Below are 23665 nucleotides of genomic sequence, written 5' to 3' on the forward strand. Positions count from 1 at the left end.
GCTTAGTGATAATCCGAGCAAATCACGATGACCGGATGCACCCCGGAGTTGACAAAACTGTGGGAATGATTCGCCAGCAGTTCCATTGGCCCAACATGTTTAGAGAGGTGAGGGAGTACATCCGGAAATGCTCCGAATGTAAGAAGATAAAACCCCCTAATGCCGCTACGGCCCCGCCTATGGGAGACATGCGAGTGGCTTCTCGCCCCTGGCAAATCATTGCCCTAGATTACATTGGCCCTCTCCCACGCACTACCAGTGGGAAGCAGTATATTCTAGTTACTCTAGACCTTTTTAGTAAATGGGTGCAATTACATGCATTCCCAAAAATTTCCGCTAAAACTCTTTGCGCAGAGTTAGTGGATCACTGGTTTTTCCGCAATTCGGTGCCAGCGATTCTGCTAACCGACAACGCTACCACGTTCACCTCCCGAGAGTTTCGTAACCTGCTAGACCGCTTCGAAATCCAGCAGTGGTTAACATCGCGTTACCACTCGCAAGCGAATCCGGTGGAACGCGTGAATCGTGGAATTAACACGGCAATTCGCTCATACGCACGTGACAACCAACGATTATGGGATACGCGGTTGTCCGAAATCGAACTAATTATCAACTCCACCATCCACTCCTCCACCGGCTACAGTCCCTTCCGGGTAGCTCGAGGGGAAGAGGCCGTTCTGAAAGGAAGCGATCACTCTCGTTTCGGTGGCGAAGGTGAAACGACACTCGATGAGAGGATAGCGAGAATCCGGGAACAAAACCCCGAGTTGTTTTCTCTAGTGCAGAAGAATCTACTAAAAGCGCATTCAATTTCCACTAATACGTACAATTTGCGTACCCGAAAACCGGCTAAACCGTTTGAGGTAGGAAGTACGGTGTATAAAAGAAACACCAAACTTTCAAATGCTAGTGAACATTACAACGCAAAATTAGGAGCACAATATGTACCTTGTACTGTTGTAGCGAGACACGGGTCATCGTCCTATGAATTAGTCGACGCGCAAGGCCGCAACATCGGCGTATGGCCTGCTCAGCTGTTGAAAGCCGCATGACAATAGCCATTGTTGTAGGCTGCTTGAGCATCGTCGAAGAACCGTTCCTGATCACTGACTCAGGTTCGTAGTAAGCCTAGAATAATTAATTATTACGGAATATGAATTCATGACCTTCTATAGAACTTTTCAAATTGATCATCCTACCCTCTGTCCTTGGCTCATTTTTCTAAGTTGTTCGCTTTCCGCGGAGCGACCCCTGAAGAAATCCGCGCTCGTTAGGAATCTCGTCGGATACATTTTGAAAAGTCTAAACTGACCACCGGAGGAGACGTCCTCGAATGGTGGCTATCCCGATAAGACGCGCGCGGACTCCGTTCCACAGTGAACGAGAGTCAATCGAATACTAGAATCCGGATTCAAATCGATCGATTCACGAACAGTCGATCGAAGCAGTTCGCGTAAATGAGCAACTGTTATACTCTCGCGCATACCGTAATACGCGAGAGGTTTTCTCGCGCGATACGCATAACTCTCACGAGGCGTATGCGCGTGTACGTGATCTCTCACATGCTTCAATAAAGAACTAGTGATCACAGTTGATCACGTTTACCTATGGTAGGTACTTTATCTCAGAGATTGCAATTAGGCAATCAGTTCCGTCGGTTCCTTCGTCCTGATCGGTCCTGTCCCGCGAGACAGTCGGTGGCGGTGTATAATATTTAGACCATGACTTTATCGGGGATTACGGACGCAAAAGTGGAAGATTGTTGTAAGTTGTCTATCGACACCACCCTCGAAAGCCCGGAGAAGTTGGAAGAGGTGTGGATTGTAATATGTAGCTGTTAGTTTTGACCATTTTGGTAATTTTGTTACTCGCGATGCGTTCACCGCAATGTTCGTTCAGATTAGTGTTTTCTTTTTCGTTGTTTTTCCGTATCTAGTGTTTCTTTATCTTGTGTTACTTATTGTTTAAATAATAGAGTAGAAAAAAAAAGAACAATTGTATTATCCTTTTTTCCCTGACCAGAGGGGGACTGTTACCGAACGGTAACATTTTGGTTTGTATATATGGTGTGGGACGGTAGGCGAAATTATTGTTATAGTTAGATAACGATTGATTTAAATGGTGCGGGCGGCTGGGAGCTAACGCTTCAAACGCAGCCCGGCGAATGCGTGGCCGAGTGACCGCGGTTGAGGTGATTGTCGGATACGGCAAAACGCAACACGGACAGCATTGGAGATGAGTGACTGTGGTGGCAGGAGACAAGGCGATCGTGCTCCGAGGTGAGGAGTTGCTTTTTGGCTAGCAGACGGTGAACAAGTGCGAAAATCGGTGATCGTCTCGGAGTATTTTTCGGTTTCAATACCGATGTTGTGCACCATTTTCCGATACTGAGATCGGCGCGACAGTTTACCGTGCTTAAGTCTATACAATTACCAGAACGGCAGCGCGTCGGCCCTCGGGCATCGTCGGATTCTGTACGGCTAAACTACCACGACAGCGTGGCCACACCGTAACTCCAGCTGTGAATCGGCCACGTGAACCGTGCCCCGTCTACCCTGTTTGGCCCTATACACCAACAGCGGGACAGTGAACAACCTTTCCTCGTAGGGCCTGGAGTCCCTAACAGCGAGTCTGCTTAGAGAGCTGAGCCCCGTTGGATATCGTCCGGCTATACACCCCAAGCGCGTGGCCGTACCAAAACTCTAGCAGTGAATCTGCCCCAAGAACTGAGCCTCGTTTGGCCCGATACACCAACAGCGGGCCGTTCCGGCCCTTCATCGTAGCGCTCCGCACCGGCAGCGATTCGGCCTCGTGTCAAGCCTCGTCGGGTCTCGTCCGGCCATAGACCCCGACCGCGTGGTTCAACCGGCCACTAGCAAGTTTCCTCACCAATCAAGTCTCGTCGTACTTCGGCCGATCACGTAGCCAAGCCGGATCTTCATCGTGGTTAGTCCGCCCTCGTCAGAAGGGATCACCGCCACCCGCATCGACGTGCGGGTAGACATCAGCGTATTACTATCGCCCCTCGCTTCCGACCCCTACGAGCGGCGAACGGATCACCCAGAACGTCGTCTGCCTGCTGTAGACGAAAGCCGCCGCTCCGAAGCTGCATTCATTACCGCCCGCTACCAAAGGTTTGATGGAATATAGATTCACGTAAGTTGAAATTCTTCTTTTTTATTAGGACTCCCACATCCGAAACTCTCCCCTACTCAATCGCCCTGGGACCCGGGAGTTAGAAGACGGCCTTGTGTGCCCACCCCGGAAGCGGCCGAGGCTCAGACCAGCTGCTTGGGGCTTAGGCCAGTCCCCGTCTGGGACCGCGCAACTACTCCCGGGGTCAAAAGTTGTTTCAATTAGGCCGGAACAAATCTCATTTTCTTCTTTTGTCACAATACTCGTTGGCTCGCTAAGGGGGAGGATAATAAATAATAAATGTATTTGATGAATAAATACCCAAACAATTCGGCAACATCTATAAACTCATCGGATTTGTTAAGAAATTTTCGGTGCATTTCTAATTTCACCTTGAAATTTTAAAATTTCTTGAATAATTTATGGGTGCCCCCCCCCCTCAAAATGTTGAATTACGACCAAAATTTTTCGAGGGGGCGGTGACATAAGAGAAAATCGAAATTTGTGCCAGCCTTATTCAAAAGAATATAGAATATTATTAAAAAAAATTATTAGTAATCACGCCAATAGCTGTAAAAACAAGCTACTCGAGAGAACAGCCATCTTTCAAAAGAGGAATAAGTTCTTTCTTCAAAACACTTATACCAGGTAAACACCAACTTTTATAATAAGCCCAGATTAGAGGTACAAAAGGGCCCATATAGCCGAGGCGGAAAACGCACGGGTATTCAGCATGGCCATGCTGAGGGTGACGGGTTCGATACCCGGTCGATCCAGGATCTTTTCGTAAAGGAAATTTCTTTGACTTCCTTGGGCATAGAGTATCTTCGTGCCTGCCACACGATATACACATGCAAAATGGTCATTGGCAGAGGAAGCTCTCAGTTAAAAACTGTGAAAGTGCTCATTGAACACTAAGCTGAGAATCAGACTTTGTCCCAGTGAGGACGTTATGCTAAGAAGAGGAGAGGAGAGAGGTACAAATACAATGCAATGGAAAGCAAAAGAAACCCTGCTTTTAATAATTGTGGAAGTGCTAAAAGAACTCTAAGTTGAAGAGAAAGAGATGCAGGTCAAGTTGCAGTGAGAACATAAAGCAGGAAAACAGATGGTCGCATCGGCATTGTTTCTCTTCTTTATGTTTTCAGTACAATATTCATCCTTCTGTCCTTTCAACCTTTTGTTCTATTTTTTTTTGTTTCGACCTTTTGTCTATTCGACCTTTTATCCATTCAACCTTTTGTCCATTCGACCTTTTGCCCATTCGACATTTAGTCCATTCGTCCTTCTGTCCTTTCGACCTTTTGTCCTAGTTATTTCATTTATTTCGACCTTTTGACCTTCGACCTTCGACCTTTTGATCTTTGAAATTTTGTCCTACAACCCCCTGAGAGCATATTTTACTATTTTTTTTTATTCTTTCGACCTTTTGTCCATTCGTCCATTTGTCAATTTGTCCATTCGACCTTTTGTTCATTCGATCTTCGACCGTTTGTCTTTAGACGTTCTGTACTTCGACCTTTTCTCCTAAAGCCTCGTTCAGGCACAACCCGAAGAACATTCATAAAACATCACACGAAAGAGCTGTTACACGCCATGTTTTGACGTTACTACATACATGTCTCTTGCCACACAAGTTCCCCGGGGCACCATGAAACGTTCAAAAACTTTCTAGCATAGCTTCCGCTATCGATGATCTGTCCAAGTTTCAGCCAGCAGAACACACTATGGGATCAAAACATATTTTTTAACTTTACTTAAACCAGGTTTCCTATAGAACCTAAATGGTTGAAGATGCGGTAAGTATTATGGTCAACATGATATGCTTTGTAGTCGATTCCCGGTGATCATTGTATCACAAATAAATTGTTCACTTCGACATCGAGTTCTTAACAATCAGACATTAGAGAAAATCGAAATTTGTGTCAGCCTTAGTTGCTAATACAATTTGGAAATTTATTGTATTCCAATAGTTTGTTTGGTTGACAAACTATGTGTTATGACATTCAATTTGTTTGTCATGATCAGATAACATCATGTCAACTCGTTGGTTCATCTTACACACCCACCTCCCCCCCCCCCCCCCTCCCCCCCCCCGTTTCAACTTCCCCGGTGTACCTTAGACCGAACAATCCAACTAAACGCCTTTGCTCGATCCAAATGACGTCTGTTTCATCTTCTCCTGCGTTTTTTTTTTCTTGCGCTTGGCAAAGTCAGAGTTCTACCAGTTTTTATAGACCGCAGTATAAATGGTGCGTAACCATAAAATTCCTAGTTTGTTTACCGGGGGATTCCCGAAATGCAAAGTCGACAAAGTAACATATAAATGTTACTACTGTTGAGTGTTGATGTATAGTGAATGGCTATTTTGCTTATCAATAAAAGACGAGCAGAACATAAAAACGTATATTACTCAAGAATGGTTTCTATTAGTAAATACATGTACTCATACACGCATGTACTATGTAGGGTATAGATTTGTTTTGGCTCACCCACATTATTTGCTCGTATCAACATAATATAACCGTAAAAAAACATATCCTTACAGCATAATATACTGTTCTCTTTATTTACAATTCATATTTATGAACCGAACTAAGCAATTTTCTCTCTCTTCTTGGCGTAACGTCCTCACTGGGACAAAGCCTGCTCCTCAGCTTAGTGTTCTATGAGCACTTCCACATTTATTAACTGAGAGCTTCCTCTGCCAATGACCATTTTGCATGTGTATATCGTGTGGCAGGCACGAAGATACTCTATGCCCAAGGAAGTCAAGGAAATTTCCTTTACGAAAAGATCCTGGACCGACCGGGAATCGAACCCGTCACCCTCAGCATGGTCATGCTGAATACCCGTGCGTTTACCGCCTCGGCTATATGGGCCCTAAGCAATTAAAATGAGTAAATTGCAATGTGATCACATTTGATAGGTTGGGCCGAAATAAGAGCATTACCCCCTACTGCCTTACCATCGGTGTCAATCCAATTTAGTTGCTACTATAGATTGGACGAAGCAGGACACGCAGAAAAACTTCACCACGTACCATTATGAGAGAACTAAGTGTAATATTTTGTGAGTAATGTAGTAAAGTTTTGCTAAAATTTTTTGTATGTTTTGGAGTTTCGTCAATGACTGGATAATCACTGGGTTTGATATTGACGTATTGTCCCAAACCAATGAGAATTATGGAATTCACCTTGTCACATCATGTCAATTAAATAAATATAAGGCTTTCCTAGTAACATCTATAAACTTTCATCTCGTCTTTTTACTGATAAGTTCATAACAAGTATCATATGTATTTCGTCAACTAGTTCTAACCTTATGTTGTCAATATGTTTAATGTTTGGGGCATAATTACACTAGTTTACAAAATAAAATGAAAGTCGTGAACTTCTGTCAACGACCAAAATTTTTGAAGCATAATTTAGCACTGATTTCGAAACCGTGCTTCAAAAAATTTTAAGTAGAGCAGTTTTTGAGGTTTAGCTCAATATCGAGTTTTACAACTTTTAAAAATATGGAATTTACTAAAGTTCAAATAACTTGCGTTTTGTTCAACCAATTTCAAATCTTTTTCCATAAATTAAAAGCTGAATACAATACCATTTGATCATCTGAATGCAGGTTTTGCGTCAGATTGATGAAATTCAAGATATTGGCGAGTTTTAGGGACGATCTCCTTAAATTTTAGCCGAATTTCCAAAAATATATAAAGAAATGTATTTTTTTCAATAAGAAAAAAACAATCTAAAAATTCTTTCTCAACGTTTATTTGACATATCATATGTAGGCAAGTTACAGTAAAAAATTCAGCTCAATCGGATCATTGATTACGAAGAATGAGATGTGTGAAGTGAGCGACGTTGCTTAAAAATAGAACAAAAATCGATTTTAAATCATCAACGTTGTATGGAAAGTCGAAAAAATTTCCGCTCTACTGTAATTTTTTTCCTTCGCGTTTTCGAACTCAGGGCATGATTCTACACCAAAAATGATCATCAGCTTACCGAGTTCAAAAATGCTGTAAACTAGTGTTATTGCATAGAAACAGTTCTGTGGGTCTGCAGTTAACCTAGTGGTTAAGGCTATGGATGCTCTCTTCAGGGCGCTGTTTGAACTCATTGTGGTACGCTTATGCATTATTAGAGCGTCCTTTTCAGGACACTATATGAACCCATTGTGGCACGCTTATACGTGTATGACGATCCTATTCCTTTACCTGTTCATTCCCCTGTTCCATCCTTTTATCCTTCCCTTCTCCTGGCACAAATTTCCCAATTGGAGGATAACGTGATGGGCGGAAGTGCTCATAGAACCTGAGGCGAAGAAGTAGGCTTTGTCCCAATTGAGACGTTACGCAACAGCAAGAAGAAGTATAAATAACAATTAAAGAGTTACTTTTCTAATTACTAATTCATTTTTGCACAAAATGTTCCATTGCAACTGTGTGCAACTCAACGAAACAAAAAATACTTTCAATACACAGTGAAACAAAATCCTGAAGAATATTTACGACACTTTTAAAATTACAAATTAATGTAGGGTAATTCGCCAATTGTTGAACACCACCCAAATGTTGAACAGTTTTTGAAAATGTTATTATAAATTTAACTCAAGTAGTTTTCCATCAACGTAAACGTATGATCTAGATGCGTATACATGTGTGTCATGATATTGCTTTAATAAAGTTACAAAATTATACATATTTTACGTCAAAAATGTCGATTGAAAATTTTGTACCGTCAATGACACGAAAACTGCACAATTCTTAAGATTAATTTTAAGAAATTGCTGTTACGAAATAAGCTTTGCTGGTAAATCGACCACAAATATCAAAGTCACAACATAGTTACAATAACTGGAAGGATGTCCTTAACAGTTTAACATTGTTTAAAATCACATTTTCATTGAAATTTCATTTGAAAAAAATATTTTTCTTATCACACTATCATTATGCAGCTAAGATCCAATTGTTGAACACTAGCATAACCTACGATGTTAGCATGACTGGCAGATATTTTTTTTTTACTTCACCTTTTTCAGGAGCGATCCACGGGGTTTCAAAGTATTTCAGGGTCGTTCCAGGGGTATTCTAGGGAGTTGACTGGGTCCCATGGGTTTCCAGGGGTATTTCAAAGGCTTTCGAAGGCGTTCTTTTCTTCTGTCATTTTCGCTTCTAGTCAAATCTTTTCAGCCATTTTTTGCATTTGGTTCTGTTTGAAACTAGAGCTCTCTTCAAATGGGAAGCGATTCCTTGGGAACGTCCATAAATTACGTAACGCTTTGAGGGGGGGGGGGGTGAGGTGACAGGAGTTCAGCAAAGTGTGACGACCCGTACAAAAAATCAGAGGTCCCATACAAAAAGTGTGACATAGGAGGAGGGGGATTAAAATGGACAATTATTGCGTGACATATTTTATGAAAGCTCCCTCATTTGAATGAATTGTCACTGAAATGACTAACTGGGCGCAAAACACGAAAAACCCGGACAAAATTCCGCCAGAGTGAAAAAAATATTGGATGTCGGGTCAATGTCGGATCAAATTTTATCAAATGTTGGACCACTGTTGGACCCACATCGGATAACTGTTGAGTCTATGTTGGGTTTGGTGCCCAAAATAAAAACAGATGAATGATAGGTTTATGTCGGGTTATACGTCATCAATTACGAACAAAGCTTCAACCGTTCAACAATTAGCGAGAACCGTCCAACATTAGGATGAGCAAGCTTAAGGAAGCGTTCAACATTTGGGTTACAGACTTCCCATACAAATGTTCTATTTTCTCTTAGAAAATGGAATTTAAGGGAATACAAATCCAATGGGCAGTATAAGGAATAAGTAGATCTAGACGTTCACTGGATATTTTTAAACAAAAGTGGAATTATGCACGGAAAAACAAACGAAAACAAAAATGCCAGTACTAACCGTTCATCAATTGGCGAATTACCCTATGTGTTATTTTTAGGCTATTATTGCAAAGGGCGCTGGATAGTGCGACGCAAATTTAACTAGGTGTCTACTTATTTTTTTACCAACAGTTTATGTAATTGTAACATGCACATGTACGTACACTGATTATCTTGACAACCTTGAACAACCATTCCGGGGACAAAGAAGTGTCGAATTTGATTGGAAGCTAACAAAGGTGTGTACTTATAACACTACTTACACGTGAATTTGAAAAATAAAAGAAAAAAAATGTTATCATTGATAGCAAGTGTTCGCATTTCAAAAAGCCAACACAGTAATATCGCCACTCTCGGTGAAAATTTTACTAGTTCTACTATACGAAGCCACCGGAGATGCTGCCGATCTATCGGAGACACAAACCAAACGGGAACTGAAAGCTGTTCTTGAATCCAACGGGGATCTGATTGCAACTCGTAGCAAATATCGCCAATGGTTGGATTCGGCGCTGGTAAGTTGGGCTTAGAAATATTGCAGCCATTTATTTTACTTGATTGTTATAAGTTCCTTTCAGTCAACTCACAACGACTTCGACCTGAAGATCGCCACCAAGATCTTTGTCGAGGAGTACATTGACGTCAACTCCAAATATCAGATCATTTCAGATCATTACTACAGTGCCACGGTCGACAAAGTTCCTTTCTCCAAACAGACAGAGGCCGCAGTACTGATAAATAACTGGGTGAACCGAACCACGAATGGACGCATTTCGAATTTTGTCACTCCTGGTAAAATTTATTGTTTGGGGCTGTCCATAAACCACGTGGTCATAGGGAGGTTCTGCCAATGACCATTTTGTATGGACAAATTAAAAAATTTGTATGGACAAATGACCACGCGCGGGGGGGGGGGGCTGAAAAGTCCCAAAAAAATGACCACGTGGTTTATGGACAGCCCCTTGTCTTACAAAAAGCGTAATAATGCCGACATTTTTTACAGATGCATTGGAAGGAGCGGTTATCATATTGATCAGTGCCATATATCTCGAGGGACTGTGGACTTTCCCGTTTCCTGAATACACGCCGATGTTGACCTTCTATGGCAAGCAGAAGCAAGTGCAAGCTCCATTCATGAAACAAAACGGCCAGTTTTTCTATGATGATTCAGCTACATTGGATGCTCAGCTGTTGCGTTTGTCGTATCAGGGAGGAAAATTTGCCATGTACTTTATCCTACCCCATCAAGGAAAGACTGTTGACGATATTCTGGAGAAAATCACTCCTTCATCTCTCCATGAGGCACTTGGGTACATGGACGAAACCGACGTGAATGTTTTCATTCCAAAGTTCAAATTTGAATTTTCTCAAGAACTGAAACAACCACTGCGAAATGTAGGTTGTTGAAATTTAGTACTACCACTTTAAGCTACTCATATTATTGTTTTCTTAGATTGGATTTCGCGAAATTTTCTCCCAAAATTCCTACCTATGGCAACTGGAACGTGGAAAGGGAGCTAGAAACGAGTCACGAGTTTCACGAGTGTTTCAAAAGGCTGGAATCAACATCAATCACCTGGGAAGTGGACACTACATAACAACAAGTTTGGATAATATTTGAATTATTACAAGTTCAAAAATGTCGTATTTAACCAAACTTATTTGCAGAAATGCTGCAGACCCGCAGGATGTATGGAAGTCGAGCAATATTGTTCAATGCTAACCGACCCTTCTTGTTTTTTTATCGAAGATGAGGACTTTGGTTGGTTATTGTTTGCTGGCAGAGTTGAAGATCCAACCAAATGAAGATGATCTCTCTCAGAGGATGTTTAAAAACTGAGAGAATCTACAAAATAAATCAACCTGATTTAGTTAACATTAAGAAATCTAAATAAAAATGATGCTTGACACTCGCTTTTTTGATCAGATGTTTGCTTTAGTTCAGAAATGTATTTATTCTTTTAAATTCGTATGATATCCATGAAGTCCATTCTACTAAGCCGGATGGGAATAACATAATAAAGTGCAACAGCAATAACACCAAATGGGTATCGACTGAAAATTCCAGAGCAAGAACGATATCTTTGTTTGATGCTCGATTGATCCAGAATGATCATATAATTCTCTTGCTTCCTTAGGTCTGGAATACTGTCACTTGATGTGAGAATGAAAAAAGACAATTGACAAAAAGCTCTGAGGCAATAATTGGAGAAGTGTTTAATGAACACTACGCTGAGAAGAAGGTTCTGCCCTTGTAGAGACGTTACGCCAAGAAGAATAAAAAAAGGAATATAATAAAGTATACTAGCAGTGACTCTTTAGTGAGCTAGCCTACAACACCAGAAAGAAAGTAAAGAAATAATTTGTCTTCAAATTTAATAGGATAAAACACAGATTCTTGTGCTACTTGTCACAGTATTATGTACTCATTTTCAACTCAATTTATCGATCCGTAACTGTTTCTAGCTATGCTATCTGTTCCAAAATACCATTTCAATTGACTGATTCAACTGTTCGTATCGTCGTTTTACAAATAGAAATGTATGTTCACCCCAGTACATTCTTCAAGAGAACCTTCTCACATCCTGCAATCACTTAAACACGTCGACGAGTCCGAAGCAAATTCCTCTGGATGTTGTCCACAAACTACGTTGACCAATGTTTTTGGGTATATTAAACAGGTGTTGGTTTACCTTTAACAGGAGTCCAGACTTCAAATATTTTTTTTAACAGTTATATGGACGTACTATACGGACGAACCCCTACCGCAACAGCCGACAGGCGACAGCATTTTTTCATCCTTTCGTTGGAATTCATGCCACTCTCAATACACTCCACTTTATTCCTACTACAGGGGATACTCAAAATAACTGGGACAGGTAAAATTTTCACTTTTCAAAAAATGTTCAACTCGCTGTAACTTTTTGAAAAGGGCATCAAATATTCTCAAATTTTTACTGTAAGTTCATCAACTAGTTGTGTATCAGTGGTTCAAATTTGGAAAAGATCGGGCTATTCTTCACGAAGATATAAAGATTCTTGAAAAGGGTATAATTATTCGATAGCCAACTTTGAGCTTTTATATCTCCGGATTCAATGAACTGAATGCAATGAAATTTTGACCATTCATGACTTATATGATGGACTCTTAAAAACGTTTAACTTAACTTTAAATTTTTACCAAGAGAAAAAGTTATAACGATTTCATTCATTTCACGATTTTTTAGTAAATTAATCAATTTCTAATATGCACCCCATTACTTTCTCAATTTATTAGCGGCTATGTTGTAACTTTCCTTCAAAACACATTTATATATAAGTCATTTAGAGGGAAATTAATTGAACTATAATTTGCATCTTGAATTTTGAAACGATGTTGAAGTTTTGGATAATTTGGTGTTTTGTTAGAAAAATAATCTAATCGTTATAATTTTCTTCCGTGTTAAGAATTTTATGTTAAGTCAAAGGTTTTTCATAGCTCATTATACAAGTCATGAATGGTCAAAATTTTATTGCATTCGGTTCATTGAATCCGGAGATATAACAGCTCAAAGTTGGCTATCGGATAAATTTACCTTTTTCTAGAATCTTTATAACTCCGTGAACAATGGTCCGATCTTCTCCAAAATTGGACTACTGATACACAACTAGTTGATCCACTTACAGTAAAAAATTGAGAATATTTGATGCACTTTTCGAAAAGTTACAGCGAGTTGAACATTTTTTGAAAAGTGACAATTTTACCTGTCCCAGTTATTTTGAGTAACCCCTGTATGTACATTCATTCATTTTCCCAAGCGCACACACACGAGGTGGGGGTCTTTTTCCTTACCGGTATTCTGTATGTCATGATCGATCTACAACGAACGCCGCACTTACCTATTTTTTCCCCGTACGGGTCTTTCCCGTCTATTTTCTTCACTCTTTCACAGGTAGCTGTACGGTAGGAAATACGACATACTTCCACGGCGAAACATTCAAATTGGATTGCCGAACACAATGCGTTTGTCAGGTAATTGAATTTCCATTACACTCGTTCGTGTTTTTTCTTTTGGTTCTTGCAGTTTTCTCTCATTTTCGCAGGTCGCGTTCTGTTCCGATTTTTTTTCGGAGGCATTTTTCTTTTTTCCTTGTGCTTGAGCTTCCTACAGGTTTCATACTGGAATTTAGCATGAAAATGGCCAAAATATGCAATGTAATGATTAGAATTTCATGTGAGAAATTTGCATGGGCTACATATGGGAATATGTAACACGCAAATTCAAAGTATAACTTAGGGAGCATCTATTAACCCGTTAACGCCCAAGGTGTCTCACAATTTAAATCTTCAAATAAATGTGTTATTAAAGGTCAAGTTCCAATAAAATAAGCATGATTTGATTAAAAAAATGGAAGTCTATGGTGTAGTTCCAAAAAAATTCTTCATTGTAGGTCCTCAATATCTGATAATTTTCTCGAGTTCTACTTCAGCAAAACTTCTACGCTATCGTTATATTCTGATCCGTATAGATAAAATGCAGCTCTAAACAAGTGAGAGAGATGATAACCACTCAAAAAGAATAGAAAAAGGACTTAAAAATTGGGGCAGAAATATAACCCGATAAACGCCTAAAAGTATGCAATGCATGGTTCTTAAGGTCATATATTTTCGACTACAGTGTTCAACATTTCTCATTTTTTTAACAAATCAAATAAAGAGAGCTCACTATGTGTGACATAAGCAAACGTTAAAATACTGTAGAAGTTAGATTTTACACAGATAATTATTTCTAATAAAGTAATTGAGTTTTTCCTTCAGTACCCCACAAACTCTCTTTACGTACTCACCATACGTAAACTTTTCAGAAGTTTTTTATATATAAAAAAGAAAATCGTGTTAAGTACTGTTCCATTTAATTTGTCTCCTTTGACAGATACGTATTTTGACCTCAACTATATGGTCGTCTTCGGTGTCTCGTATTTACAGGTATTCTACTAACACGCCCAGGTTCATCATCATTCCATGTTTTGTTATAAAATTTCAACCAGATATTCTCTACACGGCTTCTCCACTTATGTTTGTACTACTCCATGGTTGTTTATTCGTGAACAATATGAGAATTTTATGGTGTCATTCTGGGCACTATCAAAGTTACATCGAAAAGATAATGTGAAATCCCCGAATGAATCCCGGGAGGATATACAGAAGGAATTCTGATAGTCATATCTGGTAGAGTTCTGAGGGAATCTCAACTGAAAGCTTGGTAGGAATCCCTGAAATAATCACAGAGAAAATCCCGGGAGGAATTCCTGTATAAATCCCGAGCGAGGATAGAAAGAATTCCATTAGAATTCTCTGAATATGTTTCGACAGAACACTTTGAAAGTATACTAAAATGAATCTGTGAAGTAATTCCAGAAGGAATCCGAGAAAAAATGCTTGGTAAAATTTCTGAAACAATCCTTTCAGGATTTTCTAAAGCAATTCTGGCAGAAATCTCTGAAGCTATTCCTGGAGGAATCCCGTAAAGAATACCTGATGTATTCCTTAGAGAGATCATGACAGGAATGCCGGTCAGAAGCTGAGCAGGCATTTCTGCAAGAACCATAGAAGATGTCTCTATGATCTAGGGTTGCCTGAAAACAATCTCGGAAGAAACATATATTTTTCATTTTTTTCGGGAGGGATCTCTTAAGGAATAACAGCAGGAATCATGGAAGGAATCTTTGAAGAAGTCCCAGCACAAATCACTGAAAGAATGCAGAAAAGAATAACTAACAGAATCCTTTCAAGATTTTTCATAACAACACCTGCAAAAATCCCTGAAGAGAACTCCGGAGCAATCCATACAGTAATCTCGGAAGCAATATCTGAAGGAATCTCGGGAATAAACCTGAGAAGATTCTCGAAAGGAATGCCTGAAGAAATCCTGGAAAGAATTCCTGAAGGTATCTCAAAAAAGAACCTCAGCTCATCTAATCTCATCTCAATTCTTCACCCTTTTCTCTAGCCTCTACCTTACTATCTTCTTTGCCCTCTATTCCAACCCTCTATCCTAAGCTCTATCATAACCTTCAACCCTACCATCTGCCCTACCCTCTAAAAACTATCCTCTACTATAACCACTGCCTTATCCTTTACCGAACCCTCTAGTCTATATTGTGCTTAATCGTACCGTCTACCCTACTTTCTACCCTAACATTGTTCCTAGTCAAACCTACTCTCTATTCTACCCTTCTCCCTACCGTCTACCCTATCCTTTATCCTAACCTTCTACTCCACTCCCTCTACTCTATCATTCACCCAAACTCTCTACCCGACCGTCTGATCCACCTTTTATCCTACCCGCTACTCTACCATCTACCCTTTAGATTCGCATATTGCATGGTATTATAGCTCAAACTACCATTCCGTCGCCACTAACTTGGATATGGTCCGCCATCTTGGATTTCATAATGGCATCGGATACTCTTTTTTGAGTTCTACTCATGAAGCCCGATCGATAGATACCCATATTCAGTGCTGAAAATTTCATTTCGTCATATCTAAATTCAATCACCTACAGCTCATTTTAGAAGCTGAACCTTAGAATATGGTATATAAAAAACTTGTTCGGCTAGACCAGTTCTGCTAGAAAGTCACGGAAAAACTGCTTTTTTTTTCGAATATTTAAGGTCAATGTCACGGACTACCTTTGAAAAATGCCAAATGATATTCACCGTGAATACCATTTGCATTTTTCGCAGGTAGTCCGTGAAATTTACCTTAAATATTCGAAAAATATCGATTTTTCCGTGACTTTCTAGTAGAACTGTGTTGGCCGCACAAGTTGTTCATATACCGTATTCTCAGGTTCAGCTTCTAAAATGAACTGTAGGTGATTGAATTTAGATATGACGAAATGAATTTTTTTGCAACTTCTCATCGTAATAGGCCATTTTACCTCACCCAAATCTGACAGGAAAAGGCCTACTTTGCCACACCAAATTAACAGTGCCGTATTGGTTCATTACAGCACTGATTTGCGTTGCGTAATGAACTATTACAGCACTGTTTTCAGTTTTGATCAACTGTTTGATGCCTTCTGGACGCAGGTTTGAAAAATTGTGACAACTGCACAGTATAACCTGCTATGATCAGACTTCCTTAATCATGGTTATGAACATTAGTGTGCGGTCTGATGAAAAAGTTTTGTTGAAAACTATCCTCAAGTGCTAATTTATGAAGTTGCAAAAAACGTTGTACGCAACTCGGTGCAGAACTCGATTTTTACAGCACTCGTCGTAATTATCCAACTCGGCAAGCCTCGTTAGATAAATGTACGACTCGTGCTGTAAAAATCTTCATTCTGCACCTTGTTGCGTAAACTTCTATTTCAGCACTGCCCATATTACATGGTTTCATAGCTCAAACTCTCATTCTGTGGCCGCCATCTTGGATTTCTAAACAGAGTCAAATATCGTTTTTTGACTTCTACTCATGAAGCCCGATCGATAGATAGATGTATAGTATCATAGCTCAAACTACCATTCCGTGGCCGCCAACTTGAATATGATCCGCCATCTCGGATTTCAAAATGGCGTAAATATCGATTTTTTACTTCTACTCATCATGCCCGATCGATAGATACCCATATTGCATGGTATTATAGATTAAACTACTATTCCGTGGCCGCCATCTTGGATATGGTCCGCCATCTTGGATTTCAAAATGGCGTAAAATATCGATTTTTGACTTCTACTCATCAAGCCCGATCGATAGATACCCATATTGCATGATATTATAGATCAAACTGCCATTTCATGGCCGCCATATTGAATATGGTCCGCCATCTTTGATTTCAAAATGGCGTCGGATATTCATTTTTGAGTTCTACTTGTGAAGTCTGATCGATAGATACCCATATTGCATAGTATCCGGAGCAGCATTGTCGTTAAAAAGCATATATTCTGGAGTTTTGACCGCCATCTTGGAACCTAAGCCGCCATCTTGAATTTAAATAACCTTGCTTCCACCTTCACATCCTAAGGAATGTGTATACCAAATTTGATTGAAATTTCTTGACGCATTTCAGAGTTATGCCTATGTTCCGGCATACATATATACATACATACATACATACATATAAACATACAAATAGGCAAACATATAAACATACAAGCATATAAACATACAATCATACATACATCGACTTTTGTATGTATTGATTAACAACTCTGCCGAAGAAATGAACTGTAAATTATTAACCATTGTCAAGATTCCAGGGAAATAACTTTTTTTTTGCATTGGAAATGATGCTCACAGATCGTGACAATATGCATTCTTTGCAGCATCGTTTACGCCACCTAGTGAACCAGTCACATACTATATTGTCCACTATGAGCAAGGTATGGGTGTGGAGAACATCTTCTCTGAAGAAAGTATTTTAAAATTTTGCATAATTCTGGAGATATTCACATCCAAAGGACTGTCCTATTTATAGGACGCTGGGCGTTCGGGGCATCTGTCCTATAAATAGGACGCTGGGCGGATATGGGTTAAGAACGTCACACAAAAATTAGGAATTTCAGACACCTCCTCCTCTCCCTTCGTACGGGATTTTCTTATACCTTCTTCCACTTCTAAGCGTGTCGTAATTAATGGATGGCCCTTACTGAAAGTACCCCAGCCTTCTTTGGCTATTTTACATAAATTTGTATACCGTGTGATAGTCGACGCTCGTCTCCTCATCCTTCACTTTTCCTCTTCACTGATCACACCTCCCTGGATACTCCAAACTCCCCACTTTTGGTTTGCACTGCTATCTTCTCACTCCTCGTTCTTTATTTTTCATTTATCACTACGCACTGTTCAATTCTCACTTATGACGTTTCGCTGCTCACTTCTGACTTCTTACTTATTCACACTCAACACTTACACACTGTCTACTTCTCACTCAATCCTCATCGCTCACTTTTCACAGTTCACTCTTCATTCTCACTTCTCACTACTTCACAGCTCATGCCTTCAGTTTCCTTTTTCACAGCTTATTGATCAAAACTCTGTGAATAGTGATTACTCTTCATACTCACTCTCAACTCCTCAATGCTCATGCCTCACTGCTTCACACTCCTCAATTGTCACTCTTCACCTATTCACTGCTTGCCCTCACTAATGACAGCAAACTCCTCTCACTCACTACTCACTCAGAACTCCTCACTTACCACTCCGCACTGATCACTCCTTACTTGTCTCTTCTAACTCCTTCTGAACGTTTGAGAAAATTGATAACCAAGTTGAGTGTTATGTCATATATGGATGATAATCCGTATGTTGATAAATAAAATTCAATCACACCTAATTTCTCTTTGCTGTCATGGTAAAATCAAAGCTGGTTACTCAAGCTTCTAAACTTCAGCGACCTCTGTACTGGTACACTCCCCCATGGAAATGACTACAATAGTTTCGAATAATTCCGGACGAAAACCTCTCCAAGAATTATTTTTCCATCGACTTTTTCTGGAACTATCGCAGAAAAGACATTCTATCAGAATAGTTTTTTATGAGTTCAACAAGAACTATTCTCAAGATTTCTCCGAGAATTCTTTCAGAATGAATCTTTTATCATGTATTTTTTTATTTTTTTTCCGCGATTCCCTCCAAGATCACATCCAGATATTCCCTCAGAGATTCTTTCTGGATTTACTTGAATGTTTTCAGCAAGAATACATGCCTGTCCGTCCAAATATTTCGTTTAAAATATTCCCAAAGATTTGTTCAGGAAATCCTCCAGAAATTTTAACTGAGTCTTCTTTATAATTTTCTCAAGAAAATTCCCAACAAAGAAAACTCGAAACTCTTCTACGGATTTCTCCAAAAATTCCTCCCGGAGTTTTTTCAGGGATTATTTAGAAAATTCTTTCAATGGTTGCTACAGAAGTTCATACATTTTGTCAAACATCTCTGAAGGAATTCATCTGGGAGTCTTTTTGGGATTTCTCCAGTGACTCCTCTAGAAGTTTCTCAAGAAATCAATGTCAATTCCATCCGGACCCGATGCTGTTCATCCAAATCAGACACATTTACGCGAAAACTACTTTTTGTTCAAGAATTCCCAGATAATTTCAGAATACTTTTCTTTGAATCAATCTCCAAAGATATCCTTCAAGGGTTCTTTCCAAAATTCTTCCATTAATTTTCTGGAAAATTTCTAGGAGAACTTTTGAAGAAACATCCCTGAAAGAATCTTTGAAACAATTGCTGCAAAAAACTTTGAAGGGATCCCAAGAATCCATGTAGATATTCAAATATTCGTACTGAAATTCCTTAAATAAGTTCCCTTCATCTTTTTTTTTTTTTTTCAGATTTTCCTCTTCAGATTCATTCAAGACTACTTCCTGAGGTTTTTACAAGACATCTAGAGGAGATTTCTTTCCGACATTTCTTTACGGTTTTTTTCAGAAATTCCTCCTCGGATTCATTGTGAAATTCTTTCAAAGAAATCTTAAAAGACTTCTTCAGAATTTCAGAGATTTCTTCCGAAATTTCAGCAAGGGCTTTCTGAAAAAGTTCTCCCCTAGAGTTTTTTAGAAATTCCTCTGGAGTCTGGAATTTTCTCTTAAACTCTACAGAGAACTCTACAAGGAAAATTCTTCCAAGAATTCCTTGAGATATCCCTTTAGAGATCCCTGCAAAAAATCCAACTAGTGTTTTTAAGTTTCTCTTGCTGTTCCGTCAGAAATATCTACTGGGATCCCTGAAGGGATTTTTCAAGAAATTTTTGGAAGAATTTTCGAAAGATTTTTTGTAGAGTTTCAAATTAATTTCCAGAGGAAGTTAGTTGTAGAAAAACTTGAAATTTTTTTCTAAAAAAAACTTTAAAAATTTAAAAATCCAGGGGTAATTCTTAAAATTATCCTTAGAGGACATGCAAGAGATATTTCATAGAAAATACATGGAGGAATATCTGGAGAAAATTCTGCAAGAATCTCTGTGAACTCCTGCAGGAATCTCTGGATAAATTCCAGCCTGAATCACTGAAAGTATTAATGCAGGAATATCTGAAGGAATTTCTGCAGGATTTTCGTAATGCTCCCGTAAAGAAATTCCCGAATGTAATCCTGCGGGAATTTCCAAGGGAATCGCTAAATTTCTAAAAAAAATCAGATGGAGTTCTTGAGGAAACACCTGTATGAACTTTTGAAGACATCTATTCAAGATTTTCAAATGAACCCACTGGAAGAGTGTATGAAAGAATCTTGGAAAGAATTTTATGAAAAAAAAAAAAACTCTGTAGAAAATTATGAAGAGATTTCTGAATTTTCCATATGAATCCCCAGAAGAATGACTAAAGTAACCCCTGGCGCGATTTGAGAAAGAATCCATGGAAATTGGAAATCTACCTGCAAGAGTTCTTGCAGAGACTTCCTGAGGGAATATCTGCAGGAAACCCTGTTGAAATTGCTTTAATATCCCTGGAAGAATTTTAGAATTATCCTTCAGTTTCCTTCTGAGATTTCTCCAGTGACACATATAACACGTGGCTCGAGACAAGACATAACACTTATCGTTCTCACAATCGTCAAGAAAAGATTAAAAATTACCTTTACGTCGACCGGTTTCGGGCATGATCTAGCCCAAATACAGGACAATGTCCGACTGATTGCGTTGTGTTCGTACGATATTCGTACACGTTCAAAGTGAAGAGAGAGTTACTCTATCGTCAAGTCTGCTAGGTCGAAGAGGCATGATGCGATGGGAGGGTCGTCCTCATTCATCAATGGCTTTTTCGTACCTCTGATGAACATGGATTTCCATGCATTTACATGTGAAGCTTTATTGACACATTTGAGCAGTTTCGCTTCTTCCCAGTTGATGTTGTGGTTTGTGCTTTCGGTGTGACCTGCCACGCTGGATTCATTTGGTTTGTTTGTGTTAACGACATTCTTGTGTTCTCGAGTTCTAGTTTTGAATTTACGTCGTGTCTGGCCTATGTAGTTGAATAAATCCCTAAAAAACTGAGAAATCGCTGAAGATATTTTTGAAAACTTTTTAAAATAAATTCAAGCAGGAATTTCTGAAAGAAGGAAGGAAATTGTGTAGAATATTCTGAAGGGATTTTCGTCAGATTTTTTATACAAATCCTCAGAAGAATTTCTAAAGTAAACCCTGGCAAAGTTTGAGAAGGAATCCATGAAAAAAGGACCTAAAAATCTAGGAGTGTTTTTTTTTAATCCCTGGAAGATTTTTTAAAGAATCCGCTAGATAAGTTTCTAAAAAAACCTTGTTAGAATTCAAGATCGAATTTATGGAGTGATTTCTGAAGAAATCAATGGATCAATTTTGAAAGGAATCCACGTAAGACTTCCTAAAGAAATCCTTGGACAAATTTATGGAATAAGAATCCAAATTTCCGAAGGAACTTCCAGGAAAATTTCTAAAGCAACCTCTGGAAGAGTTTCTGAAGGAGACTGGAGGAATTGAAGGAATTTCTAGAGTAATTATAAATATTCGATTTTCTGAAGAATCGATAAAGTAATTTCTGAATGAATTTGTGGATGATCTCCTGAAACAATCTTGTATAGATTTCTGAATCTATGGAGGGATTTCTGATGAGCCCCATGGAAGCTTTCCCAGAAGAATACTTGTAGAAATACATGGAGGATCCTCTGAAAATAGACATTTCTGAAGGAACTCACCAGTACTCACTGCTGAATTTCAACCACTATTCCCACGAAAATCCACTATGCATTCCCCATAGGACTGTCACGAACTATTTCCGACCTCTATCCGGGTGGGGAAACCCAGGCAGGTGGATGCTTTTCATTTGGCTTCTGGGTTTGATTTTCCGATTTGCTGGCTTTTATGATTTCTGCCATTCGACATGCGGGTCGTTCCCATCGTCATCGTCCATCGTTGGTGAATATTTTTTTCCGCACTGACTGCCTCAATCACAGAATGCTGGGTAGTTCAATTTTTGGCTCATTACCTTCGAGCGGCGGCAGACAAATTGGCAAGTTCCGGCTACCGAGAAAATCTCTTCACGGTTGAAATGATTTGTCTGGCTGCAGGCTTCAGCACGCTCTGGCTGCTATGCTGCTGAGATCTTCAAACACTCAGATTAATTGTCATCACCCGGACCGACCGGAGGGAGTCCTCATTCGCCCGCGTTGTTGAAGGAAACGTGGAAATGGGGGTAAGGATCCGATTGCCTTTTCCGATGCCAATTTAACGACGCAAACTGGAACAAGTGTAAATATTTGAATTAATTATTACTCCCGTGGCAGTCAGTAGTGGTGTGCAATTTGGATCGTGGAACGAGACACAAGAATGGAAACCATTTTGCTTTCAAGTTCGCTTCCAGTCTGGCGGAAAGGTCGAAGTCCATTCCGCGCCAACTGAGTGCTGCTTTGCTTTGGGTCCTTGCTGGTGGGCTCCGGTGAAGCGTTAAGACAGAAATTAATTTGGTTCTTGTATCTTTTCGGAGGAATGGCCACAATGTGGAAGCTTAGCAGCATTTATGTCTATTCAAAGAAACACCAAGAGGAAGGATGGGCAGATCTGCGTTTGAAATAATTAATTATGGTCAGATGGTGTGTAGCGTAGGTTTATTTTAAGCTTTAGATTTTAGTTTGAAGAAAGTTGTATCCAATAAATGTATTGTGCGACATTCATTAGTTCTGTGTTTGATTAGCCTTTCATGGTAATCAGTAGCGGAGCTAGGATCCTGATAATGGGGGGGCAGCGATTATTTGGCGTATCCAGTGTTATAGTAATTTGGCGGCAAGAGTCATATTAAAAGAGCTTAAATCATGGGAAAGTTAGTTAGTTAGGTAATTTATTTTCGACACTTTACACATTAGTGTGCAAAATTCATAATTTGGCGGTGGCACAATGTTGGTCATAGTCATTAGTTGGTACAAATTGTGCTTTTTAAATACTATCGCATCATGGCGGTGCTTACTTAAGACGTGTAACATTCCGACTTGTTTTTTTACATATCCAAAAAATAATCTCTGTGTGCTATAATGTTGATCAAAAGTTTCATAGACTATTTTGCGCAAACAGTAAACATTTTGCAAAATCATATTTTTGCGTTTTAATAGACTGACATTTGTTGATATTAAACCAAGTTTCGAAACTTTCCAAATTAATGTTATTTTCGATCGCGTCACTAAAATATTTTTTTATTATATTCAACAATGGTTCATATCAGTGCATTCAGAAGATTTCATATTTCAATATGCAACTGGCAATTGGGTTGTTTAGTGAATAACATATTGCTATTTTCTATATTGCCATATCGTAAGAGCTCATTTTTCTGAGTATAACGTAATTTTATTGAGTTCCAATACCTTTGTTTTGATGATTAAATTAACAAAACAATATTAATTTCTGTGGATAGAATGACAGTTCAATCAATAAAATGATAGTTCAGCCCGAACAAAAAATTTTCTCGACACAAACGGTAAATGCATTTTAAAAATACTTCCCAGACTCCGAAAAATATAAAATTTTGGATTTCGACTATTTTTGGGCGGAGATTCCAATTCTAAAATAATCCGTATACCCCTGATGTACACAATTTAGTATATAAGAAACATGGTTTGCATTACCAGTGGTGTCATAGAGTTTACACCAAGCTAATCACTGAGTAACCAGCT

The 23665-nt window shown here is 39.2% G+C and overlaps 1 protein-coding gene and 1 pseudogene across 1 annotated transcript in view; both read left to right on the forward strand.

Moving 5' to 3' along the window:
- LOC109425682 (uncharacterized) overlaps positions 1 to 23665 on the forward strand; it is a 112549-nt gene that overhangs the window by 12424 nt on the left and 76460 nt on the right. Inside the window, exon 2 of the mRNA XM_062853030.1 lies at positions 12976 to 13055. Within this exon, the coding sequence (XP_062709014.1) occupies positions 12976 to 13055 (80 nt within the window). The remainder of the gene's footprint in view (positions 1 to 12975; positions 13056 to 23665) is intronic.
- On the forward strand, positions 6046 to 11888 carry LOC115269974 (serine protease inhibitor 2-like; annotated as a pseudogene).

The sequence above is a fragment of the Aedes albopictus genome, chromosome 2, assembly GCF_035046485.1.
Source record: "Aedes albopictus strain Foshan chromosome 2, AalbF5, whole genome shotgun sequence".
Lineage (NCBI taxonomy): Eukaryota > Metazoa > Arthropoda > Insecta > Diptera > Culicidae > Aedes > Aedes albopictus.